The sequence below is a fragment of the Callithrix jacchus genome, chromosome 7 (assembly GCF_049354715.1).
Source record: "Callithrix jacchus isolate 240 chromosome 7, calJac240_pri, whole genome shotgun sequence".
NCBI lineage: Eukaryota > Metazoa > Chordata > Mammalia > Primates > Cebidae > Callithrix > Callithrix jacchus.
The window spans coordinates 22,088,769-22,112,998 of NC_133508.1; the positions used below are offsets into that span (position 1 = coordinate 22,088,769).

General features: G+C 40.5%; 1 protein-coding gene across 49 annotated transcripts in view; it reads left to right on the forward strand.

The window, feature by feature from the left end:
• The window catches only part of MLLT10 (MLLT10 histone lysine methyltransferase DOT1L cofactor), a 245,921-nt gene that overhangs the window by 57,058 nt on the left and 164,633 nt on the right, over positions 1–24,230 (forward strand). For 41 of the 49 annotated variants that reach the window (XR_013519574.1, XR_004745526.3, XR_013519576.1 and 38 more), the window contains one exon: positions 17,744–17,798. The exons of 7 other annotated variants lie outside the window; for them this stretch is intronic. Coding sequence is in view for 27 of the 42 variants with exons in the window: in XM_035306915.3 (XP_035162806.1) it covers positions 17,744–17,798 (55 nt within the window). In the remaining 15 variants the exon portion in view is untranslated. Of the gene's footprint in view, positions 1–919; positions 972–17,743; positions 17,799–24,230 lie in introns of all 49 variants that reach the window. One more of the 49 variants, XM_035306921.3, reaches the window with a different exon arrangement.

Genomic DNA, 24,230 nt, shown 5'->3' on the forward strand with positions numbered 1-24,230 from the left:
TACTCTGAGGTGATATCTCCAGTGTGCTATAAATTATATCACATCATTTCCTTTCGGACTTTTGGGTGTAGGTGCTATTCACATCGTTTTGTAAATTCTGGATGCAGTTACCTCTAATTCTTTTGGTGATTTCTCACCTTGCCCTTGGATAGCTCCTTTACATTGCTAGTGCTGATTTGTCATTCAACCAAAAGTTCTAGGGTGAGCCTTTGTAGATCTCTTCATTTCTCTCTTTCTCTCCAGCTCTCTACTCAGTGCTGGTCTCCCTTGTGAGCTCTAGGCACCTTGGCCTCCTTGGACTTCCAACTCCGTTTCCTCAACTTGGGGAGAACACAGGTTCTGCCTGGGTTTCTCCTCCCTCTTCCACGACTTGGAAACTCAAGGCAGTAAGCTGGGCACATGTGTGGCCTGTTTGTTTGTTGTCTTCCAGGGATCACCGTCTTTTGTTACCTGTCTAGTATCTTCAGTGCTATTGTTTCATTCATTTTATTAGGTTTTTATTACTTCATACAAGGAGGCTAAATCTGGTCCCCTTTATTCACTCCATCTTGACCAGAAGTGGTATCGTGATTTTAATTAATATTTTCATGGAAAATGAACAAACTCGTCATGTAAGTTAAATTACATTTAATTTACATTACATTTCAACTGGTAATATTGAGCACTTGTATCTTGACCATTTGTGTGTTTCGTGACAAGTTTGTTCATTTAGCCTTTATTGTTATTTTTTTTTCTGTTTTTCATCTATTTGAGTTGCAGAAGATGTTTATATGTCCTAAATACTGATCCTTTGTTAGAAAATGTTTTGTAAATACTTTCCCCAAGTCTATGTGGTTACCTATTTATTTTAACTGTACCTTTTGATGAGCAGAAATATTTATATCTGATAAGTTTAATTTATCAGTGTTTTCTTTTGTAGTTATTGCTTACTGTGAGCTAAGACACTTTTGCCTAACCTCGAAGTCATGAAGGTAATTTCCTTTATTTCCTCTAAAAGGCTTTGCTTTTGCTAATTTATATTTAGGTCTGTGATGCATCTGAAATTATTTTTGTAGGTTTGAATTTTTTTTTTTTTTGGACACAGAATTTCACACTGTTTCCCAGGCAGGAGTGCAGTGCTGCGCTTTTGGCTCATTGCAGCCTCCACCTCTTGGGTTCCAGCAATTCTCCTGTCTCAGGCTCCTGAGTAGCTGGGACTATAGACGTGTGCCATCATGCCTGACTAATTTTTGTATTTTTAGTAGGGGCGGGGTTTCACCTTGTTGGCCAGGTTGGTCTTGATTTCCTGTCAGTGTGATGCACCCGCCTTGGCCTTCCAAAGTGCTGGGATTATAGGTGTGAGTCACTGCACCAGGCCAGATTTGATTTTTTGGCATATGGCTATCCAGTTGTTTCTCCCATTTGTTGAAAAGAGTCTCCTTTCCTCACTGGATTGCTTTGGTGGAACATCACATGGCTGCATCAGTGGGATTTCTTTCAGAAATCTTTATTCTACTCCAGAAATCTATTTTTCTAGCCCTGTATAATATTTTGACTATTTTGTAACTTTATATTGTCTTGAAGTCAGAATTGCAAGTCCTAAAACCTTTTTCTTCTTTATCAAAGTTGTGAATATTCTATGTCCTTCACGTTTCCATATAAATTTTAATAATGTCTTTTCTGTCTTCTCCACAAAAGGCTGATGGGATCATGATTGTAATTGCCTTGAATCTATTGATCAGTTTGAGGAGAACTGACATCTTAACAACCATTGAGTCTTAACCATTAGTGTAGTATATACCTCCATTTATTTAGGTCTTTTTTGTTTTGTCTGAGCAGTTTGTTGCTTTCCGCCTTTGGTCTTGCATGTCTTTTGTTTTTAAAATTACATATTTTTTTTTCCTTTTGTTTTTTTGAGACAGACTCTCACTCTGTCGCCCAGCTGGAGTGTAGTAGCACAATCTTGGCTCACTGCAACCTCCGTTACCTGAATTCAAATAATGCTCCTGCCTCTGCCTACCAAACAACTGGGATTACAGGCATGCAACACTAAGCCCAGCTAACTTTTGTATTTCTAGTAGAGATGGGGTTTCACCATGTTGGCCAGGCTGGTCAACTCCTGACCTCAAATAATCTACCCGTCTCAGCCTCCCAGAGTGTTGGGATTACCGGTGTGAGCCACCACACCTGGCCTAATTTTTTTTTTTTTTTTTTTTTTGATACAGAGTCTTGCTGGGTCGCTCAGGCCGGAATGTGATGGTGTGATCTCCGCTCACTGCAACTTCTGCCTCCCAGGTTCAAGCGATTCTCCTGCCTCAGTCTCCTGAGTAGTTGGGATTACAGTCGCCAACCACCATGCCTGGCTATTTTTGTATTTTTAGTAGAGATGGGGTTTTGCCATCTTGGCCAGACTGGTCTGGAACTCCTAACCTCAGGTGATCTGCCCACCTCAGCCTCCCAAAGTGCTGGGATTACAGGCGTGAGCCACCTTGCCCGGCCAAATTATTTTTAAGTATTTTTTCTTCTTTTTGAGATGGAGTCTTGATCTGTCATCCAGGTTGGAGTGCAGTGGCACAATCTTGGCTCACTGCAGTCTCTGCCTCCCAGGTTCAAGTGATTCTCTTGCCTCAGCCTCCCAGGTAGCTGGAACTAAAGGAGTGTGCCACCACACCCGGCTAATCTTTTATTTTTGGTAGAGACAGGGTTTCATTTATTGGTCAGTTTACCTTGATCTCCTGACCTCATGATCCACCCAAGTCAGCCTCCCAAAGTGCTGGGATTACAGGGATGAGCTACTACGCCCAACATATTTTATCCTCTTTTTGATGCTCTTTCTATTTTAAAATATTAAATACATTTTTTAGCAATTATACAGTATTATAAAAATTGAATTTCTGGCTGGACAAGGTGGCTCATGTCTCTAATCCCAGCACTTTGGGAGGCCAAGGCTGGTGGGTCACCTGAGATCGGGAGTTTGAGAACAGCCTGACCAACATGGAGAAATCCTGTCTCTACCTAAAACTACAAAATCAGCTGGGCGTCGTGGCACATACCTGTAATCCCAGCTACTTGGGAGGCTGAGGCAGGAGAATCACTTGAACCTAGGAGGTGGAGATTGTGGTGAGCTGAGATTGCACCATTGCACTCCAGCCTGAGCAGCAAGAATGAAACTCTGACTCAAAAAGAAAAAAGAGGAAAAAATTGAATGTCTAATTTTTTTGTTGGAAATAGAATTGATTTTTGTATGTTGACCCATTTCTTTCTTTTAGTTTTTTGAGACGGAGTTTCCCTCTTGTTACCCAGGCTGGAGTGCAATGGTGCGATCTCGGCTCACCGCAACCTCCGCCTCCTGGGTTCAGGCAATTCTCCTGCCTCAGCCTCCTGAGTAGCTGGGATTACAGGCATGTGCCACCATGCCCAGCTAATTTTTTGTATTTTTAGTAGGGACGGAGTTTCACCATGTTGACCAGGATGGTCTCGATCTGTTGACCTCGTGATCCACCCGCCTCGGCCTCCCGATGCTGTATTTTTAAAGATATTAATGTAAATTTTGTTTTGTTTTCTTTTTATTTTCAAATGTTATACTAAATGCCTCTTGATGTATTACTGTTTTTTATAATTATTTTGGAGAGGGGTACAGTGGCCTGATCACTGCTCACTACAACCTCTGCCTCCTGGGTTCAAGCGATTTTCCTCCTTCAGCCTCCCGAGTAGCTGGGATTATGGGCGAGTGTCACTGTGTCTGGCTAATTGTTTTGTGGAGATGGGGTTTCACCATGTTGGCCTGGGAGATCTCCTGACCTCAAGTGATCCTCCTGCCTTGCCCTCCCAAAGTGCTGGGATTACAGGTGTGAGCCACTGGAGCTGGCCTATTCTTTTTATATATGGTTGGATTTAAATTGCTAATATTAAATATTTTTGCATCTTTGTATGTGAGGGATTTTAGTGTAATCTTGTTGCTTTTTGTCAGGTGCTGGTATTATTGGTATATTCATTGGTATTACTCATGCTAAACTTAGAAATGATTTGGGAAGTACTGTCTCTTTTCTGGAAATGTTTGTGTGAGATTGAGGCTCTTTTCTTTAGTGTTTGAAGGAATTTATTAGTGAAAAAATCTGAGTCTAAAGTATTTTTTAGGGGAAGGATTTTGATAATGAATTCAACTTACAGTGCTCCTCAGATACTCTGTTTTGTCTTGTCAGTTTTGGTAAATTTTGTTTTCAAAGAGTTTTTTCTTTTCATCTAAGCTTTTGAATTCGTTAGCATAAAGTCATTATAATAATAATCTTTAGCCCTCTTAATATCTTTGCCATCATGGAGGTAATTCCCCTTTTATTCTTGATAGTAGTAGTTCGTATTCTTCCTGTTTTAAAAAAAAGTAATTTAGCTTGCAGATTGTCAACTTTGTAGGTCTTTCCAAAGTGTTACCAGAAAGGGGGTCCCAATCCAGACCCTAAGAGAGGGGTTCTTGGATCTTGTGCAAGAAAGCATTTGAGGCAAATTCATAAAGTGAAAGCAAGTTTATTAAGAAAGTAAAGGGGCTGGGCTTGGTGGCTCACGCCTATAATCACACCATTTTGGGAGACCGAGGTGGGCAGATCATGAGGTCAAGAGATTGAGACCATCCTGGCCAACATGGTGAAACCCCATCTATACTAAAATACAAAAGTTAGCTGGGTGCGGTGGCGCACAACTGTAGTCCCAGCTACTCGGGAGGCTGAGGCAGGAGAATTGCTTGAATCTGGGAGACAGAGGTTGCAGTGAGCCAAGATTGCACCACTGCAGTCCAGCCTGGTGCATGGCAACAGAGCAAAACTCTGTCTCAAAAAAAAGAAATAAAAAAGAAAAGGAATAAAAGAATGGAAACCCCAGAGGCAGAGCAGTGCCATGGACCACTGGTTGCCCATTTTTATGAGTTTATCTTGATTGTATGCTAACAAGGGGTGGATTATTCATGAGTTTTCTGGGAAGGGGGCGGGCAATTTCCAGAACTAGGGGTTCCTCCCCTTTTAATACCATGGCATTTGTAAACTGTTATGGTGCTGGTGAGAGTGTCTCTTAGCATATTAATGTATTATAATTAGTGTATAATGAGCAGTGAGGACTACCACAGGTCAGTTTTGTCACCATCTTTGTTTTGGTGGGTTTTGGCCCCCTTCTTTATTATAGCCTGTTTTGTGAGCAAGATTTTTATGACTTGTATCTTGTGCCAACCTCCTATCTCATTCTGTGACTGTCACTCAGGTTCAGAGGCCTCTGACAATAGGACCAACTTTGACTTCAGATTTTCTGTTACTTTTCTGTTTCATTTTCTTCAGCTCTTTTTACTATTTCTTTTTTTTCTGCTTACTTTGGGTTTACTTTGCTCTTTTATAGGTTCTTTAGGCAGAACCCTACTTATGTTATGTTATGTTATGTTATGTTATGTTATGTTATGTTATGTTATGTTACGTTACGGACAGAGTCTTGCAGCATCGCCCAAGCTGGAGTGCCGTGCTGCAATCTTGGCTCACTACAACCTCTGCACCCAGGTTCAAGTGATTCTCCTGCCTCAGCCTCCTGAGTAGCTGGGATTACAGGCACTCACCACCACACCTAGCTACTTTTTATATTTTTAATAGAGATGGGGTTTTACCATGTTAGCCAGGCTGGTCTCAAACTCGAGACCTCAGGTGATCCGCTTGCCTTGACCTTTGAAAGTGCTGCCATTACAGACATGAGCCACTGTTCCTGGCTGCTAGTCATTAATTTTATATCTGTCTTTTTTTCTAATATGGTTAGGAAGCATAATCTGCATGATTTCCATTATTTTCATTTCATTGTGTCTTGCTTTGTGGCTCAGTATGTTGTCTTTCATGGTGAATGCACTCAGTTTACCTCAAAAGACTGTTTATTGTGGTGTTAACATTGCTCAGATTATCTGTCTTGATTGGTCCTTTTTTTTTTTGGTCTGGTTGTGTCAATCACAAAGAGGGATGCTAAAATATCTTACTATGTTTGGGGCACTGACTATGCCTCATGCTAATTTTTGCTTCATATATTTCGAAGCGTTGTTTTTAGGTACATACATTTATAATTATTATGACTTCTTCATTGTCTGACTTACTGTGAAGTGAAATGTCCCTACCTCCCTTTACTGTGTAGCTACTCACCATCTTTTTTTGTTGTTTGTTTGTTTGTTTTTTTAGATGGAGTCTCACTCTGTTACCAAGGCTGGAGTATGGTGGTGTGATCTCGGCTGACTGCAACCTTCACCTCCCAGGTTTAAGCAATTCTCCTGCTTCAGCCACCCTAGTAGTTGTAACTACAGGTGTGTGCCACCATGCTTGGCTAATTTTTGTATTTTTAGTAGAGACAGGGTTCCACCATGTTGGCCAGGCTGGTCTCGGACCCCTGGCCTCACATGATCTGCCTGCCTTGGCCTCTCAAAGTGCTGGGATTACATGGGTGAGCCACCCTGCACCCAGTCTATCTATTTGCTTTTGACCCGTTTGTGTCTTCACTTAAAGTGTGTTTCTTGGCTGGGCACAGAGGCTTATACCTGTAATCCCAGCGCTTTGGGAGGCTGAGGCGGGCAGATAATGAGGTCAAGATAGCAAGACCATCCTGGTCAACATGGTGAAACCCCGTCTCTACTAAAAATACAAAAATTAGCCAGGCATGGTGACACATGCCTGCAGTCCTAGCTACCCTGGGAGGCTGAGGTAGGAGAATCACTTGAACCTGGGAGGCAGAGGTTGCAGTGAGCCAACATCGCACCATTGCACTCCAGCCTGGTGACAGAGCCGAGACTTGTCTCAAAAAGAAAAAAAAAAGTATATTTCTTACACCATGTGATTGAGTTTTACTTTTCTATGTGTGCTAATACACTATTTATTTATTTTTGAGACAGTCTCTACATCACTACAATCAATTTGAGGACACTTACATCCCCTCTAAAAGCTCTTTGGCCCGTTAACAGTCACTTTCCATTACCCTACTCCCTTAGCTCCTGGCAATCACTAATCTTCATTCTATCTCTATCCTTATTCAGCACATTTCATATAAATGGAATCATATACTGTATAGTGTATTATGAGTGGCTTCTTTCCCCTAGCATAATGTATAAGCATTTGTTTTGTAGCATTTCTTAGAACTTTGTTCCTTTTTCTTGTCAAATAATATTCCTTTGCATGGGTATACTACATTTTCTTTACTCATTCATTAATTGATGGACCTTTAGGTTGTATATACTTGCAGTATTATAGATAATGTTATCATGACCATTTGTCTGCAAATCCAGGCATTTGTTTTCAGTTCTCTTAGGTGTAGGATTTTTGTTTCATGCTGCAACTCTGTTTAACCTTTTGAAAAACTGAAAAAGAGGTTGTACCATTTTAAATTATCAGCAACAATATATGAAAGTTTCAATTTCTCCATCACTTTGTCAACATTTTTAATTGTTTGGCTTTTTATTTTAGCCATCTTACAGGGCATGAGATATTATCTCAATGTGGTATCGATTTTTATTTATTTTTTTCATTATATTTATTTATTTTTTAGATGGAGTCTCACTCTTGTCATTCAGGCTGGAGTGCAGTAGTGTGATATCTTGGCTCACCACAACCTTTACCTCCCAGGTCCAAGCGTTCTCTTGCCTTAGCCTCCTGAGTGCCTGGGATTACAGGTGCCTGCCACCACGCCCAGCTAATTTTTGTATTTTTGGTAGAGATGGAATTTTACCATGATGACCAGGCTAGTCTCAACCACTGACCTCAGGTGATCCACCCACTTAGGCCTCCCAGAGTGCTGGGATTACAGGCGTGAGTCACTGCCTCCGGCCTGGTGTTGATTTTTAATCCTTAATGATTAATGATGTTAAGCATCTTTTCATGTGCTTATTGGTCATTTATGTATTTTTCTTAGGAGAAATGTCTATTTAGATCCTTTGTTCAGTTTTGTTTTTTTTTTTTTTGAGACGGAGTCTAACTTGTTCTGTCACCCAAGTGCAATAGCGTAATTGCGGCTCACTGCAACCTCTGCCTCCCAGGTTCAAGTGAATCTCCTGTGTCAGCTGCCCGAATAGCTGGGACTGCAGGTGCTCACCATCATGCCTGGCTAGTTTTTTGTATTTTTAGTAGAAACAGGATTTCACTGTGTTAGCCAGAATGGTCTCGAACTCCTGACCTCATGATCCACCTGCCTTCCGAAGTGCTGGGATTACAGGCGTGAGCCACTGTGCCCAGCCCTTTGTTCAGTTTTTTAACTGGGCTATATATTTTTTTAGTTTTGAGTGATAGAGCTCTTTATCCTGGATACAAACTACTTAACAGACATGCGACTTGTAAATATTTCTTCCATTCTTCTACTTTTATGATAGTTTTGTTTGTAACAAAAAGTCTGTAGATTTGGTAAACTCTAAGTATTTTTTCTTCTGTTGCCTCTGCTTTTAGTGTTGTGTCTAAAAACTTTTGTTCAACCAAGTCCTTAAAGACTTACCTCTTACGTTTTTTTCTCAAGTTTTAGCTCTAGCATTTAGATCTCCTATCATGTTGAGTTAATTTTTGTATATAATATCTGGAAGGGTTTCAGCTTAATTCTTTTGCACATTCATCTAGAAATTTAAATATATTTCTTTACACTTTTCAGTCTGTTTATATAGTATTACACGGCTAATGACGTACAAGTCGTAAAGTGTACAAAACTTGTAACTTATTCTTTTACATCACCTCTGTTTGCTGTCAGTTAATGCTGTTGTCATGTGTGTTGGATCTACATATAAGTTGCAGAAAAGAACAATATAAATTTGGCTTTCAATAATATAAAGAACTTGAGCTAAAAGTCTTCTAAGTTTACCCAGATATTTACCATTTGTTGTAGTCGTCTTTGTCTTCTAAAGATTTGCATTTTCTAGCATAATTTCTCTTAATTCTGAAGAATTTCTTTAGCCTTTCTTGCAGGGCATATCTTTTGGTAATAAATTATGTTTGCTTTCTTTTATTTGAAAGTATCTCTTTTACCTTTATTTTTGAAGGTTATTGTGGTTGTACAGAATTCTGTGTTGACAGTGCTTTATCTTTTAGCAGTTCAAGTATTTTACTTTCTTTTGGCTTCCATATTTTGTGATGAGAAATCTGCCATTTATCCAGCCACTGTTCGCTCTGTGAAATGTGACATTTTCTTTTGGTCCTTCAAGATTTTTCCCTCTTTATTTGCTTTTTAGCAAGGCATTTGGCTATTTGGAGTTTGCTGAGACTCTTGAATCTGTAAATTTGTCTTTTATCAAATTGAAGAAATTTTCAGCTATCATTTCTTGAAAATTTTCTTTCCTGCCTCATATTCTTTCTCTCTTCTTTTATAGGCCTTTGGTTATGCATGTGAGATCCTGAAGCACCCCCATCCCTCCCTTTTTTAGCCTGTGTTCTTTTTTTCAGATTAGATTCTATCTATCAATGTAGCTTCAAGTTCACTGACTCTTTTGTCATCTCAGATTTGTTGTTAAGCTATTCTTTCTTTTTTTTGTGCTTTTTTTTTTTTTTAATTTGAGACTGAGTCTTGCTCTTTTGCCCAGGCTGGAGTACACTGGTGCAGTTAGGTTACTGCAACCTTGAAATCGCAGGCATAAGTGATTCCCCCTGTCTCAGCCCTCTGAGTATTTGAGAATAGACACTGGTGCTACCATGTTCGGCTTACAGTGTTTTTTTTTTTTTTTTTTTTTTTTTGGTGAGCATCCTGTTTTGTTTGTTTTAGGTTTGTTTTTCATTGACTGAATAGAACTTAATTCTAATACCAGCTTTAACACTTTTTTCTGGCCAAGCACCGTGGCTCATGTCTGTAATCCCACTATTTTTAGTAGAGATAGGTTTTGCCTTATTGCCTAGGGTGGTCTCCAACTCCTGAGCTCAAGTGATCTGTCCCATTCTGTCCCCCAATTTGCTAAGATTATAGCCATGAGCTACCATGACTGGCCTACTAATTTTTATCTAGTGGGGAGATTTAATTAGCATTTAGTGATGTATTTCTATAAAACTTCACATTATAAAGGAAATGATAGAGTTTAGAAGACAGGAAATAAATCACTCATAATCTTATTCTTACCACAGTCCTATTTATATATTTTGTATATATATATATATTTTTTGAGGTAGAGTCTTTCACTGTCACCCAGGCTGGAGTGCAATGGTGCAATCTCTGCTCACTGAGACCTCCGCCTCCTGTGTTCAAGTGATTCTCCTGCCTCAGCTTCCCAAGTAGCTGGGATTACAGGTGTAGAGTGCCATGCCTGGCTAATTTTTTTTTGGGGGGGGGTATTTTTATCAGAGACGTGTTTCACTATGTTGGCCAGCCTTGTCTCGAACTCATGACCCTAGGATCTGCCTGCCTCGGCCTCCTGAAGCGTTAGGATGATAGGCGCAAGCCACTGCGGCTGGCCTATTTTGTGTGTTTTCTTTTAATGTTCAGCGAATTTTTTTAAACTTGGTTAAAATCTTTGTAAGTAGTGAATTAGTTACATCATTGTTACGACATTAGACTTTTTTTTGAGATGAGATCTCACTCTGTTACTTAGGCTGCTGGAGTGCAGTGATGTGACTTCAGCTCACTGCAGTCTTGACTCCCTGGGTTCAAGTGATCCTCCCACCTTAGCCTCCCGAACAGCTGAGACTATAGGCTTGCACCATCACCCCCAACTAATTTTTTGTGTTTTTGGTAGAGATGGTTTCTCCTTGTTTCCTAGGCTGGTCTTGAACTCCTAACTTCAAGTGATCCACCTGCCTCGGCCTCCCAAAATGCCGAGATTACAAGTGTGAGCCACTCTAGCCAGCCAGACTTTTATAAAAGTTTTATGGTTATAAACAGTTATATAAAATATTGTTGTACATATATTTATCATATCTTGAAGGTAAAGTGTATAAATGATATACAGATAACACAAAGGTCATTTATACGTGCTATATCTTGTATTATTTTCTTTGGCTCTCTAGAAGTGAAGTAATTAAATTGGATTTTTTTTCTTGGTTCATATTGCTTAATCACTGTCTGAAAGAATGGGATTATGGTGTGTCATTGAAATTATATAAAAATGAATGTTAACTTTTTTTTTTTTAAAGACAGAGTCTTGCTCTGTCACCCAGGCTGGAGTGCAGTAGTGCCATCTCAGCTTACTGCAACCTCTGCCTCCTGGGTTTAAGTGTGCCTCAGACTCCTGAGTACCTGAGATTGTAGGTGCCCACCAGCATGTCTGTTTAATTTTTGTATTTTTAGTAGAGATGAGGTTTTGCCATGTTGGCCAGGCTGGTCTTGAACTTCTGACCTTAGGTGATTCGCTCTCCTTGGCCTCCCAAAGTGCTGGGATTACAGGCATGTGCCATTTCACCCAGCCTATTTTTTTAAATTAAATTTTTTTCTTTCTTTCTGTTCTTTTTTTTTGGTTATAGCACCAATGGGATGTTTGTTATTTTGTTTCCTCTATCCCTTTATCATGTAGTTTTTGAGTTATTTTGCTTGGAGACTGTGCCTGATGTTAGGGGTAACTATAGCCATAAAATGGAGCTTATAATCTAGCAGAGGAGTTGACTTAATTGCTTAATTAGTTAGCTAATTGTAATATATTGCTTAGAAGGAAAGCATGGGTAAATCATAATATGGCACCTAACCTAATCTGTAGATTCAGAGACACTGTCTCTGATGAAGTGATGTTAAGCAAGAACCTGAGGGACAAATAGAAGTTACCCAACTGCAAAAGAGGCTATAGTGAATAATATTCCATTTAGAGTAAAAACAATCCATTTAAAGCCTTTGAAGTAGGAATGAGCTCTGGAGAATTTATAGAATTGAAAGAAGAAAAAGGCAGTGTTGCCCATAAAGTGAAATGTTGGAAAGAGGCAGAGTTGTGGAGATAAGAAGGGGTTGTATGATAGAGGGAAACTATTGAAGTTTTTTTTTTTGAGACAGAGTCATGCTCTGTCACCCATGCTGGAGTGCAGTGGCACGATCTTGGCTTAATGCAATCTCTGCCTCTGGGGTTTATGTGATTCTCCTGCCCCAGCCTCCCAAGTAGCTGGGATTACAGGCATGTGCCACCACACCCAGCTAATTTTTGTATTTTTAGTGGAGACCAGGTTTCACCGTGTTGGCCAGGGTGATCTCTATCTCTTGATCTCGTGATCCGCCTGACTGGGCCTCTGAAAGTGCTGGGAATGCAGGTGTGAGCCACTGAGCCCAGCCTGTCGAAGTGTTTTTAAGCGGATGGTGATATATATGGATTTGTATTTCTGGAATTCGTTGTGTTGTTGTGAAAAGTTCATACTGCAGAATGACTATAATTGGTTAAGAGTGACTATTAGGAGACTACAGGCATTCCCCATTATCTGTGGTTTTGCTTTCCTTGGTTTTAGTTACCCATGGTCAGTGTCTTTGAAAATAGGTGAGTAGAGTACGATAAGGTAGAATCATGTGTTGTGTAATGGAGGAAGGAGGTACTTCTGAGAAATTCCTCATTAGGTGGTTTTGTCGTTGCACAATCATCCTAGAATATACTTAAAGCTAGATTGGATAGCCTACTACATATCTAGGCTATATGGTATATAGCCTTTTGCTCCTAGGCTGCAAACTTGTGCATTTCATTACTGAATCCTGCAGGCAATTTAAAATAATGGTAAGTATTTGTGTGTTTTTTTTTTTTTTGAGACAGAGTTTCGCTCTTGTTACCCAGGCTGGAGTGCAATGGCACGATCTCAGCTCACCGCAACCTTCGTCTCCTGGATTCAAGCCATTCTCCTGCCTCAGCCTCCCGAGTAGCTGGGACTACAGGCATGCACCATCATGCCCAGCTAATTTTTTGTATTTTTAGTAGAGACGGGGTTTCACCATGTTGACCAGGATGGTCTCGATCTCTTGACCTCATGATCCACCCGCCTTGGCCTCCCAAAGTGCTGGGATTATAGGCGTGAGCCACCATGCCAGGCCATTTGTGTTTCTAAACATAGAAAAGGTACAGTCAAAATAATGGTATGAAAGATTTAAGGAAAAAAAAACCAAAACAGCGCACTTACATAGGGCTTTATCCTGAATGAAGCTTGCAGGACTAGAAGGAGCTCTGGGTGAGTCAGTGAATAAGTGGTGAGTGAATGTGAAAACCTAGGACATTACTGTACACAATTGATAGGGTTTGACTGTGTATCCCCACTTAAATCTCATCTCTAACTGTAATTCATATGTTAAAGGAGGGAGGCGATTGAACCGTCCCGGGTTCAAGCGATTCTTGTGCCTCAGCCTCCTGCTTAGCTGGGACTGCAGGCATGTGCCAGCACGTTCCGTGAATTTTTTTGTATTTTTAGTAGAGGGGGTTTCGCCATGTTGGCCAGGCTGGGCTTGAACTCCTGACCTCAGCTGTTCAGCCTGCTTTGGCCTCTCAGAGTCCTGGAATTATAGTCATGAGCCATTACACCCAGTTTGTTCTGTTTTTTTATTGTTGTTAATCGCTTACTATGCCTAATTTATAAATTAAACTTTTTCATAGGTACGTATGTATAGCAAGTGCTCAGTACCATTTGTGTTTTCAGACAGCTACTGGGGTTCTTAGATTGTTTCTCCCGTGGATAACTGGGGGACTACTGTATTTAGGACGTGACTGAAGTGGTCCTGATGAAAGGTGATGCTGGCTTTAAGTACGGTAATAGTAGAGATGGAGAGAGATAGGGAGATCTCACCAGTATTAGGAAGAGGAAGGGCAAAATACAGTTGTGGATTAAAAGAGGTTAGGGAATAAGGTATGAAGTAGTCAAAGATTATGTATACTAGGTGTCTTGTATGAACAATGTGTCGTTGAAAATATCATTACCAATATACGGAAAGAGCAGGAAGAGCAGGTTTTGTCATAAATTGTGAAGCATTTAAAGTGTCTATTTAGGCTGGCTGTGGTGGCTTGCCTCTGTAATCCTAGCACTTTAGAAGGCCGAGGTCGATGGATCACTTGAGGCCAGGAGTTTGAGAGCAACCTGGGCAACATGATGAAACCTCATTTCTGCTAAAAATAGAAAAAGTTAGCTGGTGGCACACACCTGTAATCCCAACTCCTCGGAAGAATGAGGCAAGGCAGGAGAGTTGCTTGAACCCAGGAGGCGGAGGTTGCAGTGAGCTGAGATCAAGCCACTGCATTCCAACCTGGACAGCAGGGTTGAGACTGTGTCAAAATAAAGTGTTTATGTAGCATATAGAGTTTTACTCTTGAACCTGAGGACAGATACAAATAGATAAAATTTGGGAGTCACTGTTTTATAATTTAGCTGGTAATCGAAATTTGGACAGTGAATAAGATTGTGTAGTGTTTCACATGAAATAAGATGATATCTTAGGCTAGAGCCCTGAGGAACTTCACCATTTAAAGGTTTGGTAGGGTGATCAGAAAGTGCTGCCAAAGAGGTAAGAGGAAAATCAGGAGAGTAAAATATTGAAAGGCAAGAAATACAGTGCTATGAGTCTGTTTGGTGTTGCTATAAAGGAATACCTGAAACTGGGTAGATTATTAATATAAAGAAAAGAGCTGGCTGGGTGTGATAGCCCACACCTGTAATCCCAGCACTTTGGGAGGCAGAGGTGGGTGGATCATGAGGTCAGGAGATTGAGACCAGCCTGGCCTATATGGTGAAACTCCTTCTCTACTAAAAATACAGAAATCAGCCAGGCATGGTGGCATGTGCCTGTAGTCTCAGCTACTCAGGAGGCTGAGGCAGAAGAATCGCTTGAACCTAGGAGGCGGAGGTTGCAGTGAGCCAAGATCACGCCACTGCACTCCATCCATCCAGCTTGGGCAACAGAGCAAGACGCCATCTCAAAAAAAGAAAAGAAAAGAGGTTTTATTTGGTTCACAGTTTTGCAGGCTCTACAAGCATACCACTAACATCTTTAGTCTCAGAAAGCTTTTACTCATGCAGGAGTGGGAATGAGGAGCAGGAGTGTCATGTGGTGAGAGAAGGGAGCAAGATGCCAGGCTCTTTAACAATCAGATCTCACATGAACTAATAATAGCAAACACACAAGAACAGCACCAAGCCATTGATGCGGGATCTGCCCTCATTACCCAAAACCTTTTGCTAGGGTTCCACCTTCAACATTGGGATTATATTTTTACATGAGATTGGGAGGCACAAATATCTAAACATTATCAATAGGCTCTATTTTTTTAAAAATTATTTTTTGTAGAAACAAGTCTCACTTTGTTGCTTAGGCTGATTTTGAACTCATGACTTCAAGTGGTCCTCCCTTTTTGGCCTCCTAAAGTGCTGGGGTTAAATGCATGAGCCACTGCACCCAGCCTCAATAGGCTTTTACAGTTTATGCTTTCTGTACTTTTTTTTTTTTTTTTGAGACGGAGTTTCGCTCTTGTTACCCAGGCTGGAGTGCAATGGTGCAATCTCGGCTCACTGCAACCTCTGCCTCCTGGGTTCAGGCAATTCTCCTGCCTCAGCCTCCCGAGTAGCTGGGATTACAGGCACGCACCACCATGCCCAGCTAATTTTTTGTATTTTTAGTAGAGATGGGGTTTCATCATGTTGACCAGGATGGCCTCGATCTCTTGACCTCGTGATCCACCTGCCTCGGCCTCCCAAAGTGCTGGGATTTACAGGCGTAAGCCACTGCGCCCGGCCGTTGAAATAAAATACAAAAAATTAGCTGGGCATGGTGGCGTGTGCCTGTAATCTCAGCTACTCGGGAGGCTGAGGCAGGAGAATTGCCTGAACCCAGGAGGTGGAGGTTGCGGTGAGCCGAGATCGCTCCATTGCACTCCAGCCTGGGTAACAAGAGCAAAACTCTATCTCAAAAAAAAAAACTTTTTCAACTTAATTTTTTTTTTTTTTTTTTTGAGATGGAGTCTCGCTCTGTAGCGCAGGCTGGAACGTAGTGGTGTGATTCCAGCTCACTGCAACCGCTGCCTCCTGGGTTCAATCAATTCTCCTGCCTCAGCCCCCTGAGTAGCTAGGATTATAGGTGTGTGCTACCATGCCTGGCTAACTTTTTGTATTTTTAGTAGGGACAGCGTTTCACCATGTTGGCTAAGCTGGTCTCGAACTCCTGACCTTGCGATCTGCCTGCCTCAGCCTCCCAAAGTGCTGGGATTATAGGCGTGAGCCACTGTGCCCGGCCTTCAACTTAATTTTTTACTCTAATTTTTTGTTGTAATATATATACACACACACAATATATATATATATATATATATATATATATTGTTGTAATATATATACACACAACATATATGTGTGTGTATATATGTAGCATGTATATATATAGTGTGCATATATAGTATGTGTGTATATATGTTTGTATATAAATAATGTGTGTACCCCTGTGTGTGTGTATGTATGTATGTATGTGTGCATATATGTGTATGTATATATTTTTAATTTTTTTTTTTTTTTTTTGAGATAGAGTCCACTCTGTTACCCAGGCTGGAGTGCAGTGGTGCAGTCATGGCTTACTGTAGCTTTGACCTTCTGAGCTCAATTGATCTGCTCACCTCAGCCTGCTGAGTATCTGGGACTACAGGTGTGCACCACCACACCCAGCTAATTTTTGTATTTGTTTTTTTGTAGAGATGGGGTTTTGCCATGTTGCCCTGGCTGTTCTCGAACCCCTGGGCTCAAGCAATCTGCCTGTCTCGGTGCTGGGATTACAGGTGTGATCCATTGTGCCTGGTCTATGTTACTATATCATAAGCAACAAAACCTATTTTGGGAACAAGGTGGGATATAAATAATACTCAAGTGTGACTTTCAGGAACATACTCTTCATAGTAAGACAATGCCATTGAAACGTGTTTCACAAGAAGTGGTAATACTGGCTCTACATTTATTTTTGGTTTTAAATCCTGAGGATGGGAGGGAGAGGGAGCCACAGTAAATTTTGAGTACCATTATGTTTGAGTAATAATAATAGCTGATTAGCCTCATTCTTTTCAGAAGGGAGATCAGCATATGTGAGATCATTTCTTGCCACTTAAATTAAAATGGTAAATTCTTGAGTTTGGCTTTTTAAGAGAAACCAGAGCTACTTGACTGCAGTCATCCTAGCTGATGGTAAGACAAGAAGTAAACAGTTAGCAGGCAGATGTTAAAAGCTTTGTCCCATTCCTAAATTGAGAGGACCTTTTCATTTTTTCTCCTGCTCCCCAGGTAAAAACATTCCAGCATCTTTTTGTTTTTATTAATGTAAGTTTTAAAAAATTGTGGCCAGAGTATTTGTTTGTTTGTTTTTTGTTCTCGAGATGGAGTTTCATTCTTGTTGCTCAGGCTGGAGCACAATTGCATGATCTCAGCTCACCACAACCTGCACCTCCCGGGTTTAATTTATTCTCCTGCCTCAGCCTCCTGAGTAGCTGGGATTTACAGGCATGTGCCACCACGCCTGGCTAATTTTGTATTTTTAGTAGAGACAGGGCTCTCAATGTTGGTCAGGCTGGTCTCAAACTCCCGACCTCAGGTGATCCGCCAGCCTCGGCCTCCCAAAGTGCTGGGATTACAGATGTGAGCCACTGTGCCTGGCCTGTGGCGGGAGTTAAAAAAGTTAAAATGTAGTTTAAAAAAGTTACTTGCCTCTGAAGAAGATCACATGTCATGGAGAACAACTGCTGGTGAAGAAAGTTCTGAAATATTCTTCTGGCAGGGGGCAACTAGTACAAATGCTGCTCCCACATTTTCAGTAGTTTTGAAGTTGTAGGGAAGATGTTACATTTTTGATTATCTAAAAGATTTCTTCATTACCTCTTTCTTTTTTTTTGTTTTTATAGAGATGTGAACTTTGTCCTCATAAGGATGGAGCTTTAAAAAGAACAGATAATGGGGGTAAGTGCAGAGATTTCTTGAAAAAAATTTTATTGAAAACTGGCGGTGGAGTATTTTCAAATATCTGGTAGTTTATTTTATTTCATGAAATTTCAACAGTGCTTACTACTGTTTTTAACAGTAATGGTTATGATTTATGAATCCTTATTGTGTTGAACCACAATTTTTCTGCTTTGTGGACAAACTTAAGCATTGGCTGTTTTATGAAAAATGATCTATTAAATACAAAATTCTAATTAAAATTTTTACTTGTTTTGGTTGGGTGAGGTGGCTCACACCTGTAATCCCAGAACTTTGGGAGGCTGAGGCAGGGGGTATCACTTGAGGCCAGGATTTCAAAACCAGCCTGGCCAACATAGTGAAACCTGATTTCTACTAAAAATAGAAAAATTAGCGAGGCCTGGTGGTGCTTGCTTGTAGTCCCAGCTACTCAGGAGGCTGAGGCAGGGAAATCACTTGAACCTGGGAGGTCGAGGTTGCAGTGAGCCGAGATTTTGCCACTGCATTCCAGCCTGGCGACAGAGCAAGACTCTGTCTTAAAAAAAAAAAAAAAAAAGTTGGCTGGGCGCGATGGCTCACGCCTGTAATCCCAGCACTTTGGGAGGCCGAGGCAGGCGCATCACAAGGTCAGGTGATCGAGACCATCCTGGCCAACATGGTGAAACCCCGTCTCTACTAAAAATACAAAAATTAGCTGGGCATGGTGGCGCGTGCCTGTAATCCCAGCTACTCAGGAGGCTGAGGCAGGAGAATTGCTTGAACCCAGGAGGCGGAGGTTGCAGTGGGCGGAGATTGCACCACTGCACTCCAGTCTGGTGCCTGGCGACGGAGTGAGACTGTCTCCCAAAAAAAAAAAAAAAAAAAAGTTTTTTTTTTTTTTATGAATATAATTTCTTGCATTAGGAATTATTTTTGAAAAATGAACCACATTTCTTTTTTGTTATTAGATGTAAGATCTGTTGTTTTAGATTCTTTTTTTCTGTTTTATATATCTCTAGACAGATGATGTTTCTAGTGAGTGTTAATTTTATGTAACTCTGAGAATCTTTGTTACTTGAATATAAAGAAATGTTCACTTTTACCCTTGGTGTGCTGCCTGACACCTGTAATCTCAGCTCTTTGAGAGGCCAAGGTAGGAGGATCACTGGAGCATAGGAGTCTGAGACCAGCCTGGGCAACAGAGGGAGACTTTGTCTCTGTGAAAGTAAATAAATAGTCACACATGGTGGTGTGTGCCTGCAGTGTCAGCTACTTGGGAAGCTGAGCAGGAGGATGGATTGAGTCTAGGAGGTTGAGGCTGCAATGAGCCATGGTCACACCACTGTACTTCAGCCCCTGGATGGATGAGAGAGTGAGACTCTTGTCTCAGAAAAAAAAATGCTGACATTTGTATCACATTTTGGTATTCTTTTTTATGGACACTTGTATATTGCTCATTTTCTTCTCTATTTTTAGTTATCAAAGAAATCATATTTCTCTATAGCTCAGTACTATCTGAAATATGTAGATATTAATTTATTAACCAATGGCATATTTGATAAGGCAACTAAAAAAAGTAGAGGTTTAGTTACTGTTACTGTACTTTTCTCCATTTTGGATAGCCACCTCTGAAGTAGTTTTGGCATAATGGTGTGAGTAAATAAAAGGGAAAAATACAATTATTTCGTTTGGCTATATATATTGCAGTTTAATGTTCAGACTATATTATACAGTCACATTTTACAAAATTTAAAAATATATTGGAAACTCTTCCAGTTACTCCTCTTCCCCATCTACCCAGTTTATCAACAGCTTTCCTTCTACCATGTAATAATTATTTTCTTGAATATCTTTTTAGGTTTCTTTTGCATATTCAAATGTGAATAGACAAATACTTATTTACTTCCTCCATCTTTATACAAATGGGTTAATATTGTATACTCTTCTGTACTTTTGCATCTTAATTTATTTCACTGAACAGTTTATCTTGTTTTTCTTTTTTTTTTTCCTTTTTTTGAGATGGAGCTTCGTTCATTCACCCAGGCTGGAGTGCAGTGGTGTGATCTTAGTTCACTTCAACCTTCGAGTTCTGGGCTCAAGGGATTTTCCTGCCTCAGCCTCCCAAGTCGCTGGGATTACATGTACGCACTACCGTGCCTGGCTAATTTTTGTATTTTTAGTAGAGATGGGGTTTCACTATATTGGCCAGGCTGATCTTGAACTCCTGACCTCAAATGAATATGTCTCAGCCTCCCTAAGTGTTGAGATTACAGGTGTGAGCCACCACACCCAGCCTGAACAATTTATCTTATTACCAGTATACAAGCTTTTTTCTTCTTTTTAACCATGTTATCTAATCAGTCAGTTGTTGATGAACTTTCTTATCTTCTACTTGATGACTAGCTCTTGTATATATGTCATTTTGCTTCTATACAAGTATATCTGTAGGATTATTAATTTCCAGAGGTGGAAACATTGGGTCAAAGGAGTTTTGCAATTAATTTTGATAGATAGTGCCAAATTATTCTCCCCATAGGGGAGAACTGCAGTTTTACCAATATATGAATAAAAAAGCTGTTTTTCATACCTTCGGTAATCTAACAGGTCAAAGTTTGTATATCTAAGCAGTAGTTTTGCATTTCTCTTAATATTAGTGAAGTAGACATATTTTTATAGCTTGAAGAGCTCTTTGTTTTTTTCTCTTCTGCGGTCTTCATTTTGATTTGGTTGTTGATCTTTTTTTTTTTTTTTTTTTTTTTGAGGTAGCGCCTCCCTCTGTCATGTAGGCTAGAGTACAGTGGCTTACTCTTGGCCCACTGCAGCCTCTGCCTCCCCGGTTCAAGTGACTCTCCTGCCTCACTCATCCGAATAGCTGGGATTACAGGCGCATGCCACCGTGCCCAGCTGATTTTTAAATTTTTGGTAGAGATAGGATCCACCCACCTTGGCCTCCCAAAGTGGTGGGAATACAGGCATGAGCCACTATGCCCAGCTGGGGTTGTTGATCTTTTTAGTTTGACTTACTGGAGCGTTCATAAGAAGCACCTCATATATTACTAAGCTGTTTTGGTATGAGTTGGACTAATTTTTGCCCATCTAGTGTTTGTTAACATTGTGCTTTAAAAAAACTTTTTTTTTTTTTACCATGCATGAGTTTTTGATTTTTATTTTGTTGAATTTATTAATCTTTCATGACTTCTGTATTTTGAGTTATTAGTTACAAAGGCTGTCACTATTTCAAAGTGTTTTTTTTTTTTTTTTTTTTCCAAAGCAACAGGTTTTCATACTGTTGCTCAGGCTGGGGTGCAGTGGCAGGATCCTAGCTCACTGTAGCTTTGTACTCGGGCTCCAGTGATGTTCCTGCCTCAGCTTTGGAGAGTGTTGGGATTACAGTCATGAGCCATTACACCAGATGTAAACCTTCCATCTTATTAAATGTTTTGTATTTGTTTTTTCCTATTCTGGTTTGTTTCACTCATTCCATTCTATTCTATTAACTTAAAAATAATGTTACTATGTACTTTTTTCCTCTTTCTGAATCCTCTGAAACTCTTAGGATACTGTAAATTCACTTGTCTAACTCCAGACATATATTTTATTTTTGTTGTGTGCTTTCATTTTCTATTTCTTTAAAAATTATACTGGTTTCATCAGGTGTTTGTTGAGGGTTATGCTAGTCACTTAAACAGTTTGTGTTATTTTTCTTTGACTTCTATATAGAATTTACCAATGAAACTTAATGAGAAACTGAAAATTCAGGGAAAATTTTTGATAAATTTGTTTTTGGCAAAATTATAGGCACACTTCTTTTTTTTTTTTTTTTTTTGAGACAGAGTCTCAGTTTGTTACCTGGGCTAGTGCAGTGGTGCAGTCATAGCTCACTGCAGCTTCAAACTCCTGGGTTCAAGTGATCCTCCTGCTTCAGCCTCCTGAATAGCCGGGACCACAGGCACACCATGCCTGGCTAATTTTATTTTTTTGTATTTTTTGTAGATAGAAGTGGTCTCGCTTTGTTGCTGAGGCTGGTATTGAACATCTGGGCTCAGGAGATCCTCCTGCCTCATCCTCTTAAAGTGCTGGGATTACAGGCATTAGCCCTTGGGCCTGGCCTATTTTTATATACTTAAGTCAATTTTGGTGTGCTCTATTTTTTCAAGGAATTTGACTACTTTGTATAAGTTGCTGAAATTGTTGGACTTACATTGCCAGTAGTATTTTTTTTTTTGGAGATGGAGTCTCACTCTGTCACCCAGGCTGGAGTGCAGTGGCCTGTTCTTGGCTCACTGCAGACTCCGCCTCTCAGGTTCAAGTGATTCTTTAACTCAGCTTCCCAAGTAGCTGGGACTAAGGTGGGCACCACCATGCCCAGCTAATTTTTGTATTTTTAGTAGAGACCGGACCTCCTCATGTTGGCCAGTATGGTCTTGAACTCCTGACCTCATTCGATGCACCTGTTTTGGCCTCCCAAAGTGCTGGGATTACAGGTGTGAGCCACTAGTATTTTATTATTGTTTTGTTAATTTTGCTAGCATTGGTAGCAATTACCCCATTGTTATTCTTGATGTTGGTGATTTGTATTCTGGTTTTTCCTTTGCTTTTATTTTTGTTTTTTTTTGACCAGTCCAAAAAGAATTGTTCAGTTTTGTTGAACTTTTTAAAGGAAGATTTGGGCTTTGTTAATTTTTTATGCCATCTCCCTGTTTTCTATTTTGTTACACTTCTGCTCTTTTTTTTTTGAGATGGAGTTTTGCTGTTCTTACCCACACTGGAGTGCAATGGCACAATCTCGGCTCACCGCAACCTCTGCCTTCTGGGTTCAAGCAATTCTCCTGCCTCAGCCTCCCGAGTAGCTGGGACTACAGGCGCCCGCCACCATGCCCAGCAAAGTTTTGTATTTTTAGGAGAGATGGGGTTTCACCATGTTGACCAGGATGGTCTCAATCTCTTGAACTCGTGATCCACTGCACCCGGCACTCTTCTGCTCTTTATTATTTCCTTCCTACTACTTAGTATGTGTTATGTTTTCCTCTTTTCTAACTTACAAAAGTGGAACCTTAGGTCATTTATTTTAGATACTCCTTTCTAATGAAAATGTAGATGGTATAAGTTCCTCTCTGTTGCTTTTATTGAATCCCACAAGCTGTGTGTGTGTGCGTGCATGTGTGTGTGCGTGCGTATGTGTGTGTGTGTGTTTTGTTGTTGTTGTTTTGAGACAGGGTCTTAGTTTGTCACCTAGGCTAGAGGGCAGTGGTGTGATCTTGGCTCATTGAAGCCTAGACCTCCTGGATTCAAGCGATCCTCCTGCCTCAGCCTCTCAAGAAGCTGGAAATACAGGTGCATGCCACCTTATTTCACCATGTTACCCAGGCTGGTCTCAAACTCCTGAGCTCAAGTGATCCACAGGCCTCGGCTGAGTGAGTGCTAGGATAACAGGCATGAATGAGCCACTGCCCCCAGCCTGCGTCTAACAAGTTCTGATACATTTCATATTTGTTGTCATTCTGTCCAAGACATTTTCCAGTTTCCCTTGTGACTTTCTCTTGACCATCTGAGTTACCTTGGACAGAAGTAGAGGTCTTCTGCTATTTGTTCTTAATATTGGTTTTTCCCCCTTATTTGTCTTCTTTTCGTGATTAATTTTTAGTGCTGTATTATACTCAGTTTAAAAATGCAACTAATTAGTATCGCATTTAAATATAATTATACTAAATTGCCTTTTTGGCCGTATCGCTTCCTATATATACACAAGTATTTATATTTATCTATCTAGTGGTTTCTGTTAGGATTATGATTTTCAAACCAGTAAATTCATTCTACCTTGTGTACCACTTTTTTTTTCCTTTTAAGATGGAGTCTCGCTCTGTTACCCAGGCTGGACTGCAGTGGCACTATCTCAGCTCACTGAAACCTCTACCTCCTGGATTCAAGCAGTTCTTCTGCCTCAGCCTCCCGAGTAGCTGGGACTATAGGCACACACCACCTGACACTTGGCTAATTTTTTTGCTATATTGGCCAGGCTGGTCTGGCCTGACCTCAAGTGATTGACACAACTTGGCCATCCCAAGTGCTGGGATTATAGGTATAAGCCCCACCGCACCTGGCCTCTGTGTACCACTTAACACGAAATGTAGAATGAAACCATGTAGACATCTTATAGACATCTTTTACCTGTTCCTTTTCCAGTCTCTTTTTTTTCTTTTGAGACAGAGTCTTGCTCTTTCGCCAGATTTGAGTGCAGTGGCGTGGTCTTGGCTCAGTGCAGCCTCCGTCTCCTAGGTTCAAGCAATTCTCTTGCCTCAGCCTCCTGAGTAACTGGGACTATAGGCGCATGCCACCCTGCCCAGCTAATTTTTGTATTTTTAGTAGAGACAGGGTTTCACTATGTTGACCAGGATGGTCTTGATCTCTTGATTTTGTGATCTACCTGCCTTGGCCTCCCAAAGTGCTGGGATT